Below are 17,044 nucleotides of genomic sequence, written 5' to 3' on the forward strand. Positions count from 1 at the left end.
TTTCATCTTTGTGCTTTGGGAGTACTCTCTCGCTTTAACTTACACATTGAATTTTTATGTTTTTGTTTAATTCATCTATTAACGACCGAATCCAAATATGCACCAGTGTTGGCAACTCTGCTTGACTCACACATTTTGCTGTTAGGGCTAAAAATGAACGTAAATGTTAGACTTTAAACAAGAGGTATCCAACCGCAATCCTGCTGTCAGTGGATTTTAATGAAGCACTGCATCGAAGAAGAACCGTTTACTGATGAGTTAATGGTCAGCAGAATTTTCCCGTGGACAGCTGAGTATTTTTGCCTGTAGGAATTTAATTCAGTCATGTAAGATGAGCAAAATGGTCATCACCCATCTGGTTCTCCCTGCAGGTGACGGAGGAGACGAGTGACATCCTTCTAACCTTGGGGTACATGTGCTCTTGTAGAGGCATCATCAATGTCAAGGGCAAAGGAGAGCTTAGGACCTTCTTTGTGCACACGGAGATGACTCGGTCCCTGTCACAGGGGAACGTAATGCCCTGAGCCTGATTTACACAGGCACGAAGACTTTTGTTTCAGATTGAAGAGGTTTGAATTTCTCAGTGCTGCTTTTATAAAGTGTGGGGCATAAAGGGACCTGATCTACAAGGAGGTAAAAATCGGATTTACTGTTGCGTTACAAATTACCTATGCCACAGCTGTAGTATACATTTTGTCACTTATGTAACTGTAAGTGTAGCATGTACAGGAGATAGGCAGTAACACCTAAAAATATACTGTAATGTGAATGTGGGAGCTGGAAAAAACACAGTTGCACAAGTCAGTCTGATGTAATAATGTACAAGTTCAATGAGAGTGAAAATCTCCAATGGGCTGAATTAATATTCTGCCTCAGTTCTGGGAGGCTTGTGGTAGTTGCTTTATCATAGAAACCCCTTATCAGCAAGGTGCATCAAAACCTATCTCACCCTACAGGATACAGTTTGGATGCCAAATAACTTTTGACTCTGCATGCCCCTAACATGGCAGCATTTCCAGAGTTAGGAAGACAGTTTCTTGTCTTTGTACTTTTATCTGCTTTAATTGCACCATTTACCAACTCTTGGCACCAAACATTTTCATTGTTCTACCATTTTTTTTGTGTACAGACGCCAACAACTACGTCACAGTTTTGGCTGGATTTGTTGAGCTGCTGTTCTCACTTGAAGGGGATTTATGTGCGTTCTCCGTTTGGGAACTCGTTGTTTGTGTTATTTCAGCACCATATGAATGCAGAAGAATAACTGCATGGCAACAATTTTCAGCAGAGTCTTATAAAGACTTTGGCGCCCCAAAGATAACAGAGGGTATGAATTAACCACTAACTTTTACCTGCTTCCCGAACTCAAGCAAAGTCCTAGGGTAACACAAAAGGCCAGAAATGAAAAATCTGATATTAAAATGAAAGCAAAGGTCAAACCAATACAAGTGAAAATGTCACAGCCACTGTTGCAAAGGTAAAATGTGTCTTGTTAAGAAGAAGAAAAAAACCAGCCAGAAAACAAGGTGTACCATGTGTACATAAGTCCATCGACCTTGTTAGAAGCACCAAGTCTTAGATGTATTTTACAAACAGTCTAGGACTATAATAGGAAAAACAAATGAAAAGTAGAATCTATGAATATATTCTGATATTCATGCAGGGTGGTGTTTTCCAAAACAGTCTTTCCAGTTTCTCCTTGGCTGCATTGACTGACGTGATTAGGACATTGATCAGATTTGTCAGTGCTTGCTGAAAATGGAAAATCTGGGGCCAGTTGCATAAATGACTTGAGATGTGTACAAACACATTGCTTTCATGCAATTTATAACAGGATGTGCCGTAACAATGGACACCCTTTGCACACTTAAAAACAGGTGTACATAGTTGGGGGTGTTTTTTTTTTTTAGAGCCACAAGCAGAATAAATAAGAGATTAAAATGAAAACATGAATGATAAACCTTTCTGTAAAATCATGCGTCTTTTTCTTCCAAGTTTTCTTGGATGATCTAATTAGGAAAAAAATCCTCAACGGTGACTTCGTAATGTTATTTTCAGCAGTTAAATATGTAGTCTGATTCAGTGTGAGTTAAAATGACCAAAAAACCGTGACAAACACACATTATGAAGGTTACAATTTTGCCATCATTCATCCAGATTAACTGTAAGGTCTGTATGTTACAGTAGAAAGCACCTTGTTGTTGTGATTTGGCACTGTAAGCCTAAACTGAATTCATGTGACGGATTGTCATTTAAATACAGTTTACCCAGCCTTTAAGTTAAAATAAACAGCATACATTAAAGCTTCTCTAAGGTCCTGCACTAAAGTAAATTCCTTCAATGTTAAAGTGTTAAACTGTTATTTCATCTTTGGATCCAGTTTGCATCTGCACATGAGCTCATCTCTCTTTTTTGTAAATAAAAGCTGATTTGAATGTGGGAAGGCGGGACAAAGGTTAAAATGGCATCCAGACACACATAACATGACACATTTGGTGACTCTACAAACTGTGCTATAAAATGTTTTATCTTAGCATGCACTTTATATTGCGACCCTGACAGAAAGACTGCAGACTTTTGTTTGTGGGTACACAGTTTTATATGCACCTGGCCCCGGTGAGCCACAAAGATTTACAAAACAGGTTCAATTAAAAAACTACAAACATTTAAGACTTTCTTGGGAAATCCATGCCTGACCTGTGTACAGGGTAGCTTTAGATCACATATGATATGGTGGTTTTGTAAGAAAAGAAAATACTACCAAAAAAGTGTTTTGATGTTTTGATGATGCAAGTTGTTTTTTGTAAAAACTTAATTAAAATTTCTATGTATTTCAGTGCTACAGTGCCTTTATTTACCCTCAGGATTCTTCGAATATGACAAGCTCAGTTCATTAACATGTCAGGATTTGTAATGAAAAGCCGTACAGTACGTGCTGAACTGATATTATTCGTCAAATGAAACTGGACTGTGTGAGTAATCAAATGAGCTGACGATGTCACTATAATACATACATCATAACTAGAATAAAGGTCTTTGGTTTACCTTTAGAATACTGTACAGACTTGACACTGGGTGAGCATGCAGATGGCTACGATATGTCTGGACTTTAGGGTGTAAATTATTTCAAAAACAGATCATTTTGGTCCAACTAGTCTGAATGAAAAGAGGAAACCCAAAGAGACAGGGGGCTTCATACCAGAGTATTCGAACATTTACACAGGACCTTTAGCAGCCACACTACAGACGTCTATGCTTCTGTTGACCTCAAGCAAAAACAAAAAACACTGACATGATGTTTTTGAACGTGCTAATTCTGGGTCTGACCTTGGCCTGACTGCACAGAAACACCCAGTATCTATCCACAATTCCTGACACTGACTGTAAAAATTTGTTAGTCACTTTGTTTGTTCCTTTACTATGGAGCTGCATATTTCCCTAATACAGAAATGATGCTAAAAATAGATTTAACCTTGATGAGAGCTTTTTAATCCTGCACACTTAACCATCCCTATAACTGAGGGAAAATGAATAATGGCTGTATGTGTCAGTGTTCAATATGAAACAGTCATTTGACGTCACAAAGGAGCGCCACTCCACGCAGGATCCAGTATTCTGGAGGAAGGGAGGTTTTCAGGTCTACAGCTGCGATGTAGTTTACATCTGTCCTGGTGGGCTTCTTGTAGATTGGGCAGGAATAGAGGCGGGAGTCTTTTACACCTGCAACACAGAAAAGAAACAAGGCATTTGCTGCAGAAAGTGGAAAGAGAAAAATCAAAAATGGCATTTTTCATGAAAACTAATGAGAGAGAGCAGCAGCTGCCAAACTGTGCCTTAATTGTGTTTCTAACTAGAATCATTTCAATTCAATGAAATATTTACATCAGTGCAGAGATGCCACTGGGACACCCAGCTGTGCTCAAAAGAAACATCTGTTTTTATGTAGTTAGGAATCAGCTCGAATTAGGAGAGCACGCTTATTACCCAGTACTCCCTCAGCACCATTTTATAGTTCTTTAGCCAGTCTGCTGCTTGTTTTGCTGTTAGTCTGCCAGTAGAATAGCAACAGCAGTGCTCCTTGCTCATGCATCAGCAGGGAAAAAACTAAAAATAATTTTCTCAGAGCAAACAAACAGGCTTGTTGTGTCTTTACAAATGCCACTGTATGTGGACAAGGATGGAACTAATCCCTTTGCATGAGTGAAAATTAAGTAGAGCAGCTTTCCAACCTCTTGTACCTCATGCCTACACACGTGCACGGCACACACACCAAGCACTTGTCTACTGAAGCATCCCTTTAGCAGTCTCCTTTGCACTGACACACTCAAACGTAGCAGGCTGCCTTCGTATGGGAAATGCTGGGAGGGGACGTGGTGTAAACAAACTGCATTATGCGTATCATTGGATCATTAGTTCATTTCCCAGGAAGCCTTGCTCGCAGGCATCCATGGGGGTCTGTGTCTGTCTGAATATACGTTGGCCTTATCCAGAACAAACACTGTGCCACATACTGCTGGTAATCTATTCCCAGACAAAATAAATAACACTTATTCTGCTTGACATTTAAATGTTACATCCAAGGAGTGACTGTGTGGGATGCAAACATTGAGAAGACAGGTAGGATATAAAGCTGCTCCACCAAAAGATTTGTTTTTTTTATTTCCCCTCCACACTGTTCCTAAATAATATAACTCACCATTATTCTCAGCATACATCCTGATCACTGGCATCATCTCAAAGAGAACTTTGGGTTTGGAGTCAACAAGTTTGCAGTTGCGGCGGTCCCAGCCAGCTCCCTCCAGGTAAAGACCATAGACGTACACTCCCTCTGTGGGCGGCTGGTTGATGTCATCCTTCATCCACTTCGTCACCTCGTTGCACAGCACCATGCGGTCCAGGGCCCAACCCTTGTTCGCCCGAGTGATCTCCTGCGAGTACATGTGAATGGCACATAAATGACAGAAGTGACATTTTGAAATGGTTTTCCCACATGAAAATCAATTTTGATAAAAGGTCTGTAACAATAGGAACACCAAAATACACTACTGGGAGATAAGTGAACTCCATCACAAGAGCTGTTTTGTGAGATGATGTTGCAAAAGGAAAAAAAAATAACTCCAGTATGACAAATTAAGTGAAATGTGAGTATTTTATGGCCTCAGTCATTTTATTCTCATTTTCAAGTTTAAAAGAAGAAATCCTTAGTGGGCAAACTTGGGAGAGACAGAGACTGATAACAAATGACAAAGGCAGGCACATACCCATCTCAGATAAAACAAGCTAGCAACTTCAGGCACATTACACAGAATCAGAGAACAATGTAGGTAGTTTGTGATGCCTGTGGGATAATAAAAGTACATCTCCTGAGACGCTCAGTGGTAGGACTGAGGGCTATATTTGGTATCTATCAGTAGTCAAACAAATCTCTTCTTAGTAAAATACAGAAATCTACATCCTCAATATTTCCTTTATCCGGGTGAAAGATCCAGGCTCTTCAAAATATTCACTTGGAAGTAGAATCCTTTACTCAGTGCATACTGCAACTCTCAGGTCTACACTTCAGTTCATTTTCACTGTTACTGTATGTAATACGACTCCTGTTTACCACCAAATTCAGTTAAAAACACACTGATTTAAGCCACCAATCAAAGTATATGTTCAGCAAACTATTAGATTCAAACCCCCAAGATAAAAGTTCAGTAGCATGGAGGAATTGTTTACCTTACAATGGTAAATGGCCTGTATTTATATAGTGCTTTTACTAGTCCCTAAGGACCCCAAAGCGCTTTACATATCCAGTCATCCACACACACATTCACACACTGGTGATGGCAGCTACATTGTAGCCACAGCCACCCTGGGGTGCACTGACAGAGGCGAGGCTGCCGGACACTGGCGCCACCGGGCCCTCTGACCACCACCAGTAGGCAACAGGTGAAGTGTCTTGCCCAAGGACACAACGACCGAGACTGTCCAAGCCGGGGCTCGAACCGGCAACCTTCCGATTACAAGGCGAACACCCAACTCTTGAGCCACGATCGCCCCAATCGTGGCTTGTATCATTACAAGAGCAATGATACAAGCTTGAGCCTGCACTCAATTATCTTCATATACATGAGCTCTTTAAATATTTGTTGTATTGCTCCTGTCCTGTTTCCCCTCCCTGAGCCTGGTTCTGCTGGAGGTGTCTTCTTGTTAAAAGGGAGTTTTGTCTCCCCACTGTCACCAATTGTTTTCTCAAAGATGGGTTGTCTGATTTTGGGGTTTTTTTGTTTCTATATTATTGTAGGGTTTTTACCTTACAATGTGAAGCACCTTGAGGTGACTGTTGTTGTGATTTGGAGCTATATAAATACAATTGAATTGAATTAAACATTACAGCCTTTCAAAACTGATAAATCACTGGATTTGCTAAATAAATTATTTAACATTCAAAATCTCTTCAAGTTGTAGATCCCATCTGCTCTCACTTTTCCAGAAAACTTTAAACATACATTTGCTGTCATGTACTTGTGATGCAAAATTGGAACCACAGATGGCAGGAGTAAAGTACAGGTATAATACAGATGTTGTTCCCCCATAAAACTAGAGATGGACCGATCCGATATTACGTATCGGTATCGGTCCGATACTGACCTAAATTACTGGATCGGATATCGGAGAAAAATAAAAAATGTAATCCGATCCATTAAATATCACGAAAGCACCTCACAAAACTTGCAACACGCCGTAACTCACCTCAGGTTAGCACGTCGGAGCAGTATGCATCACGTGATAGAGCGGCTGTGGCATGCGGGACCTGTCAGTGGCCTGGATAGCATGTGGAGCTTCGCTAGCAACCTGGCATTTCATCTCCGACAAAGTTATCCCGAGAGAAGTAAAGCAAGTGTGTAAGTCCATCTCTGAATGTTTGTAAAGCATTCCCACGTTAAGCTTAACGAGCGACTGCCTCTCGCTCTCCGGCTGCTACTTCAATCGTGAAACTGCTTAAATGATCAGCTGATCGGCTTTTCTGTAGCGAGTCTCTCTTGTTTGTTTTTGGCCCACTTTGCACCAGAAAGAGGAAACCAGCGGCTGAACAACAGCAGCACGTTTAAGCTTGATAAGCTGTTGTTAGAATTTATTTAATATTTCTTTCTACACCAGGATCTTTTTCTACACGCTGGTAACTGTGCAGGGGCGGATCTAGCAAAGTTTAGCCAGGGGGGCCGATGGGGCATTAACTGGGAAAAGGGGGCACAAAGACATACTTTTCTTTCTTATTCTCATTTAAAATGTCTAGCTTTTAATAAATAATTATCTGACACCCAAAGTTTTAATCTGATGTAAAATGAATAGAAGTCAATTACTGTATATAGTGACTATTAAGTCTAATATATATACCCTAGTAAGCTATAGTACTTTTTCCTTTGGGAAGGTACCATCTGTGCAGTCTGCAATTTTGTTGAAGAAAGATGTTGAATCTATTTAATATTTCTTGAAAAATAATTGATTTCTGTGCATTTTTTTTCACACTGCATCAAATTAAGGTTGATTACGTCGATTAAGCATCATGAGGTGGAGCGTGAGGGGTGGTTCCCTATTTTTTATTTATTTATTTTTGTTGTTGCTGGGAGTTGGAACCCTATTAGTTAGGTTGCTTAATATTTACGCTAAGTACTCTTTAAAATACCAGAATAGGGAGAATGGTGTAGGTCTAAGTTTATTAGATTGATCAGTATTGCTGAACTATGAAATATTTTTTTTGTATACAGGTATAACAGAATAGCTTTAGTGTAGTTGTTGTTTTAAACTTGAGTATGAACTTGCAGACTTGCAAAATGCAGCAAGATATTTTAAAAAACAGTTTTGTTGATTAAAAAACACTATATCGGATTCATATCGGTATCGGCAGATATCCAAATTTATGATATCGGTATCGGTATCGGACATAAAAAAGTGGTATCGTGCCATCTCTACATAAAACTATTCCCACTTTCTGCCAATCTACCAGTATTGGCCAGATCAGAGCACACAAATGGCACCAATAGATAGAAATGGTCAGAGAGGAAGACTAGGAACGGCAATTTCATACAAAAATTGCCATTTACCATGCTTGTGCCTGCAGAATTCACAACAGGGATAGGATTTAAAGACAAATTCAGCATATTGTCTGAATGCAAAATGAATTTCATGCATTGTAAAAAAATAACTACTACTACTTGCAGGTCCCTGTGTATGTGTTTGTGTCTGTGCATGTTTGCATGCGTGTGTAAATGTGGCTGTGTGCCTGCTTCTCCCTCTGCGTGCCATCTGGTCTTTTCCCTTGCTGTGGGTAAATGGTAGGTAGCCTGATGTCGTGCGTACCTGTCTCATGGCTGTCAGGAAGCCCTGCGGGTTGAAGAAACCTGTCATCCAGAAGCAGTTGGGTCTCCCTTCAAAGATCCAGGCCTGGAACTGACGGTTCCGCTCAAGCAGCTCCGTGAACCAGAACCCCAGGGTGCTGGAGGCCCACGATGACTGAAAACAACAAGGAGACAGACAAACAATAACATGAGCAAAAGAGTACAGTAAAACGCTGAAACATGTCATCCAGGTGGCTCTGAGAAGAAAAGGGGAGATAAGACATGGATTATGAAACATGGTGTGGGCAAGTGAAAAAAAGAGACTTGACACAATGGAAAAAAAAATACAACAGAACACAATAGACTGGAGGCAAATGATTCAGAAAAAGGATAAAACTGCAGGTAAAAGAAGTCGGCATTGCAGCCAGGAATCCCATTCCAGTCTGAATTATTCTAACAATGCTGTGTTTGTGAATGCAGCCTGACTGTCAGCTAAATAATTCTAAAAAAACCAAAAAGCCCTAAAAAAAGTCCTAGCTTTTTATTGTTTGCTTTAGTATGGCATCAGAACAAAGTTTCTTATTTCCATTTCCTTTATCACTGAGATGGATTTGTGTGCTGTGTATACAATTATAACAATGAGTACATTAATAAAAAAGGAGCACGAACACGGCCCAAACGACAAACAAGTTAGAGTTTGGTCTGATAATGACAATGTCCCTTGTAAGAGCATCAATTATCCCGTGTGCTACAACTAAACCTCAAGGACACTAAATAACAAAGCTGATAGCACTAAAATCTGATCTGAGGTATTAATTTGTGCCTCTGGGCCATCTAGTACTCTGTATTGAATAGTTGTTAGAAGCTTTCACCGGAGATAAAATGATCACCTTTCATAGGACTGTTCAATATAACGATATATATCGGATGAAGATATAAAAACGTCTATAATTTCATTTTACGCTATCGTTTGTTTCGTAGTGTCGCAAAATAAACTGTTTACAGCAATATTTTTTCATCGTTTTGATGGTCACTGTAGTGGCTATATTCATTTCTTAAATTTCTCTCTTTCTCTTATATTTAATATAACCACACTACGGATGGACAAGCACCTGTTTGTATGCGTTGTCGTTAGCAACAACGACGGTAAAACCATCTCGTGTCCGCTTGTTTATTTTCCACATATAAAATTTTTTTTTTTTCCACAATAAAGCTCAAGATCCTATTGAGACTTTCCAAAATAAACTGAATCATGTGAAAGAGTATGCAGTGTTTATGGATGAGAAGCAAAAAAGAGCCGTCAGGTGCTAAAAAATAAACCTTAGACTCAAACGTTAGAACAGGCTTTTCCCCGCAGCACGCCGTGTAATAAATACTCACAAAAAAAAAAAAAAACAGCGGCCGTTACAACTTATGTCTAAAAATGTATAGTTTCATGCATCGGTTAAAACACTGGACTGCAGGTACACGGTGCCCAGCTGGAAACACTTCAGGCAAGTTGAGCTGCCCGAGATTCACAGAATTTACAGAAAATGCTACATTCTTTTTACACATACAAATCTTTTTTACACACATACAAATTATTTTTACACATACAAATCCTGATTTACAAGTACACAACTCATTTACAAGTACAAAATATTTATGACCACAATTTGAGCCCATACATAAACTCACAGTGATTCTCTCAACTGACCTTCTTCCAGCGTGCAGGAATTCGTGCATCGTACATGCAGTCCAAGGCATCCCGCAGGTTCTCACTCATGATGATGGTTCCATCAATAGCCAGCTTCAGGTCTGTCAAGGTGTTTCGGACAAGAACTATGATCCTCTGCATCCGATCGACCTCCTGACGCAGAAAGATGTTCATAGGCTGGAAAGGACCCATCTTCTGAAGATGCTCTCTCACCTGGTTTTATTAAGGCAGAAAAGATTATATCAACAGAGATGTGTAAAAACACACCATCTCATTATGTGGAAATGTACCTGGGATCACTAAAGTTTAATATCTACTCTGGAAAAACTGTATTTAAAGTGGAGCTTTATGCTGCATTTTTCATGTTCGTAGCTACTACTGTTGTTAGTATTGGTGAATTCATGTTTGCTTCACTGAAAATGAAACAAATATAGGAATGAAGATATTCTGTATTTCTGACGGGCCTTTCTGCTCCACATGCAGGCTGTATTCATTTTAAAACATCTTTTAAAAAAAAATTTTTTTCCTATTTTGGAGGCCTTTATGCGCTGTGTGAAGAGACAGTCACGCAAGCAGCAGTGAAAGCGGCATTCGCGGGGTGAGTTGTGAGGTGACAGTTTTCCATGATGAGCTTTGCACCTCGCCTCAGAAAAGTCACACTCTCACCTCATTTTTTTCTTAGCGACAAAAAAAAAAAAAAAAAAAGCGGCGACACAGCCACCAAAATAAAACAAGATCCAGCTGCATTCACACACACTCCTTTCTATTTCTGGTCTTCTTTACACTCTACTGTCAAAAACACTACACCCCACCTCTCCGCCTGCACCAGCCACAAGGAGCACACAGCACACAAGGTGAGTGGAGTGACATTGCACATGTTGCTTTGCACACTTCGCTCTGCAAAGCAAATACACATAGGCTTACTTCAAAAGGTACGTAGTCAGGAGGCAGTTTTTCCAGCATGTCGTCAGCCAGCCTGGACACTACAGATTCTCTGGTTTCTCCTCCGCCTGATGAGCTGTCTTTTGGCTGAATGCTGAGGATGGTATCCAGTACGTCCTTAGCCAGTTTACTCTGGAAGGTTATGTCTGCGTTTGGGTGCAGCCCAAACACCTCAGGAGTGTCGTAGGCTGGGAGACCCTGAGAAAGAGGAACAGTGATGGTTAGCGAGGTTGGTTGCATCACTGAGACAAATCTATTCAGACAGGGAATGTCCATGGTGCATTCTCTTTACTTTCACAGTAAGCACTGTGAAAGCGTCCCATGGAGCATCTTTTCATTCCTGCAATAGCGGAAACCTATCCTATACAATATGGAACGGTTGAACTACTACCTGCTTTTTGGTTTAATTTTGTTTTTTTCCCTTGTTTTTAAACTGCTACTTCATTGGACTGCAGTTTGTGTCACTGCTAAGCTCGTTGTTGGCTAAGTTGGAGGAACAAAAAGCAAGCATCTCCACTGGAACACGTGGAGTTACCAGCTGCTTCTTTTCACCCGTTAAAATGACTGTGGGGGGTGTGACACAGAGGGGATTCATACTAGTTCTAGTAAAAGGCCATTGGCCAGCTACTATAAAGTGAGTGCAGTGAAAAGATCACCCACAAGCTTCCCACAAACACAGCTAAATGTATTCACTGGGCACATTAAAGAGTCACTACTCTGTGGTGATGATTAGCTCTGCTTTCGGTGTTGCTGCATGTGAACATGGACAATGACGACAAGAAACTTGACAAGTTTAAAATCCTTTCTTTGTCTTTTTGTCAACAAATGTGTATGTGCTGAAATTTTTCTATCAGTCCTTCACAAAGAGAGGACAGACTGTCTATTCTCTCCAACTCGTAGCTGACTGCTGGCTCTTCTTCCCCACGCACTGCTGCGTTTGTACTGGTGCATCATCAGGAGTGGAAAGGCTCTGTCCCATCATTTTTCCCTCAAAGACACCACAGATGATTTTACCAGCGAATGCCATCACAGATAAAATGGATGAAACAATGTATTTGATAAGGAAATAACCATTTGGAAAAGTAAATGAATTAAAAGTGCTGATTAATAAATACATTTACATGTCTTGGTGACTGCAGCTGGAAACTGGGCAAAAGATATGTGTGTTTGTGTGTGTGTGGAATGCTAGCTACCAGCATTCATAATATAATAGTTACAATAGCAACAGTAACCAGGGGGGTGGGGCTTAAATGACAGAACAAAGACAGGCTACCATGATGTCACATGCCAGGCCACCATGATGTCACATGCCAGGCCATAAAAATCTATAAATAGGGGTGCCTCGACACACAGTTGTAGAATTCCCTTGCAGGTGAATTTAAGCTAGCGATTGAATTGTGTTTTCAGATGAAAGCGCTTATAACCTTCTCCCAAAGTAGAGTGAGTACTCTTCCTCCACCCAAACCTAAAATGTATATTTCTAAATACAGGGAAGCAATTGTATTAGAAAATAAATATAAAAATGAACACAGGACCATGGTGCCAAGAACAGTTAAGGCCCCATCTCATCGCGAAATGTGCCCACAGAGGCCAGAAGGCGAAAAACCTGAACACACATTCAGGAAAAAAACAGAACACACAGGCATGAAGAAAGTCATGGCTCAACCTGCTTGTGTGGATACACGCAAAAGGGACAAGCAGCTCCTTGAGAAATCTGGACTTGTCCCCTTTTATTTACAGAAAAACGATTACGGAATCGTTCCAGGCTACCTGCGTAGAAGAAAGGCAGAGAAAGAAAAGGCTAAGCAGGACAATGATGCCTGGTTAACAAAACAACAGGAAACAGTTAAACCACTGGCCGAACAGGAGAAACAAAACATTCTCCAGGGCCTAAAGAGGAGGTTTAATGAGCTAAACTTTGAATATCAATCCCTCCCTTTTACTATCTCCCCTTCACAGCACAAAAAATACAATTACAAAATGTTTCTCGAAGAGGCAATGAGTCAAGTTGAAAAAGACATTGCCCTTTTTGAGGAACATAAATACATTTACGTAGGCAGGGAAGATGCATCTGACGAACAACAGTTACAGCGGACTCCACTGCCACCCATTAGACCGAAAAAGACAAAGTTGACACCCGCTCCTCAAGTCACACAACCAACGAAAAAGGAAACTTTCTCGACCGACAACCTACCACCTTTTCGTAGGATGTGTGTTCCACCTATATCCAGAAGTGGAAAGCAACCTATTCCCATGACTGAGAACCTTCACAGACAACCTATTCCCACCCAACTAGTTATAATTCCACGACCTAGTCCTGTCCCTCTGCCACCTATTTGTAAAAAAGCTGAATCTACACCCCGACCACCTGTAAGACCTCCAATGAAACGAGGTGTAACACCCATCCTTCCACCCATTTCCACCAAAAAGCTGTAGTGCTGTACCGTTAGAGTAGTTTTTTAACTACCTAACCCCCAACCGGTCTTGACAGAAGCCGCACCATCTGAGCCTGGTTCTGTCGAAGGTTTCTTCTTTTTAAGACAAAGGAGTTTTTCCTTCCCACCGTCGCCCAGTGCTTGCTCAGATGGGATCATTTGATTGTTGGGTTTTCTTAAACATAAATTGGCCTATTGAAAAAATGTAGTGTTTCTTACTACATTTTATTTTCAATAGACCAATTTATGTTCAAAAAAAAAAAAAATTACAGCAGAAAAGAAAGCATGGGAGACATCTGATGCATTTCATTGCTTTTTAAAAAATAATTTATAATTTATCTGGAACAAATAAAAGAAAGTAAAAATAATCTTTTGTGGATTCTTTTTCTTCAATAAGTAGTAGAATAGGCAGTTCTTTATACATAAAGCATAGTGTTTTGTTAAAAAATAAAGTGGCACAGCGGCACTGTGGTAAAGGCCTGTGTTTTTTACCATCAGCGTGACAGCACCGTGCCGCCTTTGCAGTTTTAAGGCCCAGGGAAACAAGCCTGCCAGCGCTCTGTAGCGGCTGTGACCGCTGCCGATAAGGAAAGGCTGCTCTTCATAGAGGACTCAAGCTCGGGGAAACGTTTTCTGGTCGACTCTGGCTCCCAGAAGAGCCTCTGGAACTCTTGTGTCGTCTTTACAATGGTATATTATTTAATCTCAAAAAAAATTTTAAAAATTAAAAAAAATTGGAGATTTCCCGCATCACATAACATGTGCAGGTACACTGGTACAGCACATGTGAGCGAAATTCTTATGTGTGTGCAACAGAGGTGTGCAAAATACAATAACATAAGAACAAGCAAAATATACGAATGGGTAAATCTGAGAATTATAAGAATAAATATATGTACAAATATAAGAGTGTATGTTAGGGCTGTTCGATATAACGATATATATCAAATGACGATATAACAATGTCTATCGTTTCCTATTACGCTATCGTTTGTTTCGTGATGTCGTAAAATAAACTGTTTACAGCAGTATTTTTCATCGTTTTGACGGTCACCTTAGTGGCTATATTAATTTCTTAAAGTTCTCTCTTTCTCTTATATTTAATATAACCACACTATGGGCGGGCAAGTGCCTGTTTTTACGTGTTTTCGTTAGCAACAATGACGGTAAAACCATCGCGTGGTTCCGCTGTACGCTTGTTTGTTTTCCACGTAAACCTTTCACAATAAAGCTCAAGATCCTGTTGAGACTTTTCAAAACAAACTGAATCACATGAGAGAGTATGCAGAGTTTACAGATGAGAAGCAAACAAAGAGCCGTCAGACTCAAACTATATGTATACACCTGCCCGCCTTCGTAAACAACTAAATGCTATGTTGCCCTATCATTTTTTGATTGGTCCACATGGTATATTTTTTCACCAATAGGAAAGGCTGGGGGAGTTGGGAGGGGGACTGAGTGCTTTCTAGTGTTTTTCCTTATAAAAACCGTTTCTTCCCGCAGTAAATATAAACAACGATAGTATTCAGGAAGAAAACCTGCATATATTATACTGAACATAAAGTTGTTTGCAAAACTTGTGCATAATTTTTACAAATGTACAACTTCTATTCGCATTTCAAGTTATGAAAACAATTCCTTAAACATGTTTGTGGCTTTTACAGTAAAAATGACAAGTATTTTCTACTCGGATTTTGAATTTTTTTTGTCTGAATTTAGATCTATTGTGCAAATATAGTATAAATGAAAAATTAACTCAAATTTCAGATATTTGAGGTTGTGCCAAAAAAAAAAAAGAAGAAGATTTTTTTAAAGGTGAAATATAGAGGTAAAATCAAAAGTAGTCAAAAACGGCCAATTATACTCTGGACCCCAGAGGGTTACTAAATACATTTACATGTCTTGGTGACTGCAGCTGGAACCTTGGCAAAAAGTGTATGTGTGTGTGTGGAATGCTAGCTACCAGCATTCATAATATAATAGTTACAATAGCAACAGTAACCAGGGGGGTGGGGCTTAAATGACAGAACAAAGACAGGCTACCATGATGTCACATGCCAGGCCACCATGATGTCACATGCCAGGCCATAAAAATCTATAAATAGGGGTGCCTCGACACACAGTTGTAGAATTCCCTTGCAGGTGATTTTAAGCTAGCGATTGAATTGTGTTTTCAGATGAAAGCGCTTATAACCTTCTCCCAAAGTAGAGTGAGTACTCTTCCTCCACCCAAACCTAAAATGTATATTTCTAAATACAGGGAAGCAATTGTATTAGAAAATAAATATAAAAATGAACACAGGACCATGGTGCCAAGAACAGTTAAGGCCCCATCTCATCGCGAAATGTGCCCACAGAGGCCAGAAGGCGAAAAACCTGAACACACATTCAGGAAAAAAACAGAACACACAGGCATGAAGAAAGTCATGGCTCAACCTGCTTGTGTGGATACACGCAAAAGGGACAAGCAGCTCCTTGAGAAATCTGGACTTGTCCCCTTTTATTTACAGAAAAACGATTACGGAATCGTTCCAGGCTACCTGCGTAGAAGAAAGGCAGAGAAAGAAAAGGCTAAGCAGGACAATGATGCCTGGTTAACAAAACAACAGGAAACAGTTAAACCACTGGCCGAACAGGAGAAACAAAACATTCTCCAGGGCCTAAAGAGGAGGTTTAATGAGCTAAACTTTGAATATCAATCCCTCCCTTTTACTATCTCCCCTTCACAGCACAAAAAATACAATTACAAAATGTTTCTCGAAGAGGCAATGAGTCAAGTTGAAAAAGACATTGCCCTTTTTGAGGAACATAAATACATTTACGTAGGCAGGGAAGATGCATCTGACGAACAACAGTTACAGCGGACTCCACTGCCACCCATTAGACCGAAAAAGACAAAGTTGACACCCGCTCCTCAAGTCACACAACCAACGAAAAAGGAAACTTTCTCGACCGACAACCTACCACCTTTTCGTAGGATGTGTGTTCCACCTATATCCAGAAGTGGAAAGCAACCTATTCCCATGACTGAGAACCTTCACAGACAACCTATTCCCACCCAACTAGTTATAATTCCACGACCTAGTCCTGTCCCTCTGCCACCTATTTGTAAAAAAGCTGAATCTACACCCCGACCACCTGTAAGACCTCCAATGAAACGAGGTGTAACACCCATCCTTCCACCCATTTCCACCAAAAAGCTGTAGTGCTGTACCGTTAGAGTAGTTTTTTAACTACCTAACCCCCAACCGGTCTTGACAGAAGCCGCACCATCTGAGCCTGGTTCTGTCGAAGGTTTCTTCTTTTTAAGACAAAGGAGTTTTTCCTTCCCACCGTCGCCCAGTGCTTGCTCAGATGGGATCATTTGATTGTTGGGTTTTCTTAAACATAAATTGGCCTATTGAAAAAATGTAGTGTTTCTTACTACATTTTATTTTCAATAGACCAATTTATGTTCAAAAAAAAAAAAAAATTACAGCAGAAAAGAAAGCATGGGAGACATCTGATGCATTTCATTGCTTTTTAAAAAATAATTTATAATTTATCTGGAACAAATAAAAGAAAGTAAAAATAATCTTTTGTGGATTCTTTTTCTTCAATAAGTAGTAGAATAGGCAGTTCTTTATACATAAAGCATAGTGTTTTGT

The 17,044-nt window shown here is 40.0% G+C and overlaps 2 protein-coding genes across 5 annotated transcripts in view; one reads left to right on the plus strand and one right to left on the minus strand.

The window, feature by feature from the left end:
* adcy2a (adenylate cyclase 2a) overlaps positions 1–2,839 on the plus strand; it is a 62,206-nt gene extending 59,367 nt beyond the window's left edge. For all 4 annotated transcript variants that reach the window (XM_026184642.2, XM_080307804.1, XM_026184640.2 and 1 more), the window contains one exon: positions 372–2,839. In XM_026184642.2, coding sequence (XP_026040427.1) covers positions 372–524 — 153 coding nt within the window. In that variant the 3' untranslated portion in view covers positions 525–2,839. The remainder of the gene's footprint in view (positions 1–371) is intronic.
* The window catches only part of dnah5 (dynein, axonemal, heavy chain 5), a 107,812-nt gene continuing 93,343 nt past the window's right edge, over positions 2,576–17,044 (minus strand). Inside the window, exons 84-88 of the mRNA XM_080307805.1 lie at positions 10,945–11,160; positions 10,021–10,233; positions 8,347–8,499; positions 4,697–4,928; positions 2,576–3,720 (exon numbers count right to left, since the gene is read on the minus strand). Coding sequence (XP_080163931.1) covers positions 3,569–3,720; positions 4,697–4,928; positions 8,347–8,499; positions 10,021–10,233; positions 10,945–11,160 — 966 coding nt within the window. The 3' untranslated portion in view covers positions 2,576–3,568. The remainder of the gene's footprint in view (positions 3,721–4,696; positions 4,929–8,346; positions 8,500–10,020; positions 10,234–10,944; positions 11,161–17,044) is intronic.

This window comes from Astatotilapia calliptera, chromosome 11, assembly GCF_964374335.1.
Source record: "Astatotilapia calliptera chromosome 11, fAstCal68.1, whole genome shotgun sequence".
Classification (NCBI taxonomy): Eukaryota; Metazoa; Chordata; class Actinopteri; order Cichliformes; family Cichlidae; genus Astatotilapia; species Astatotilapia calliptera.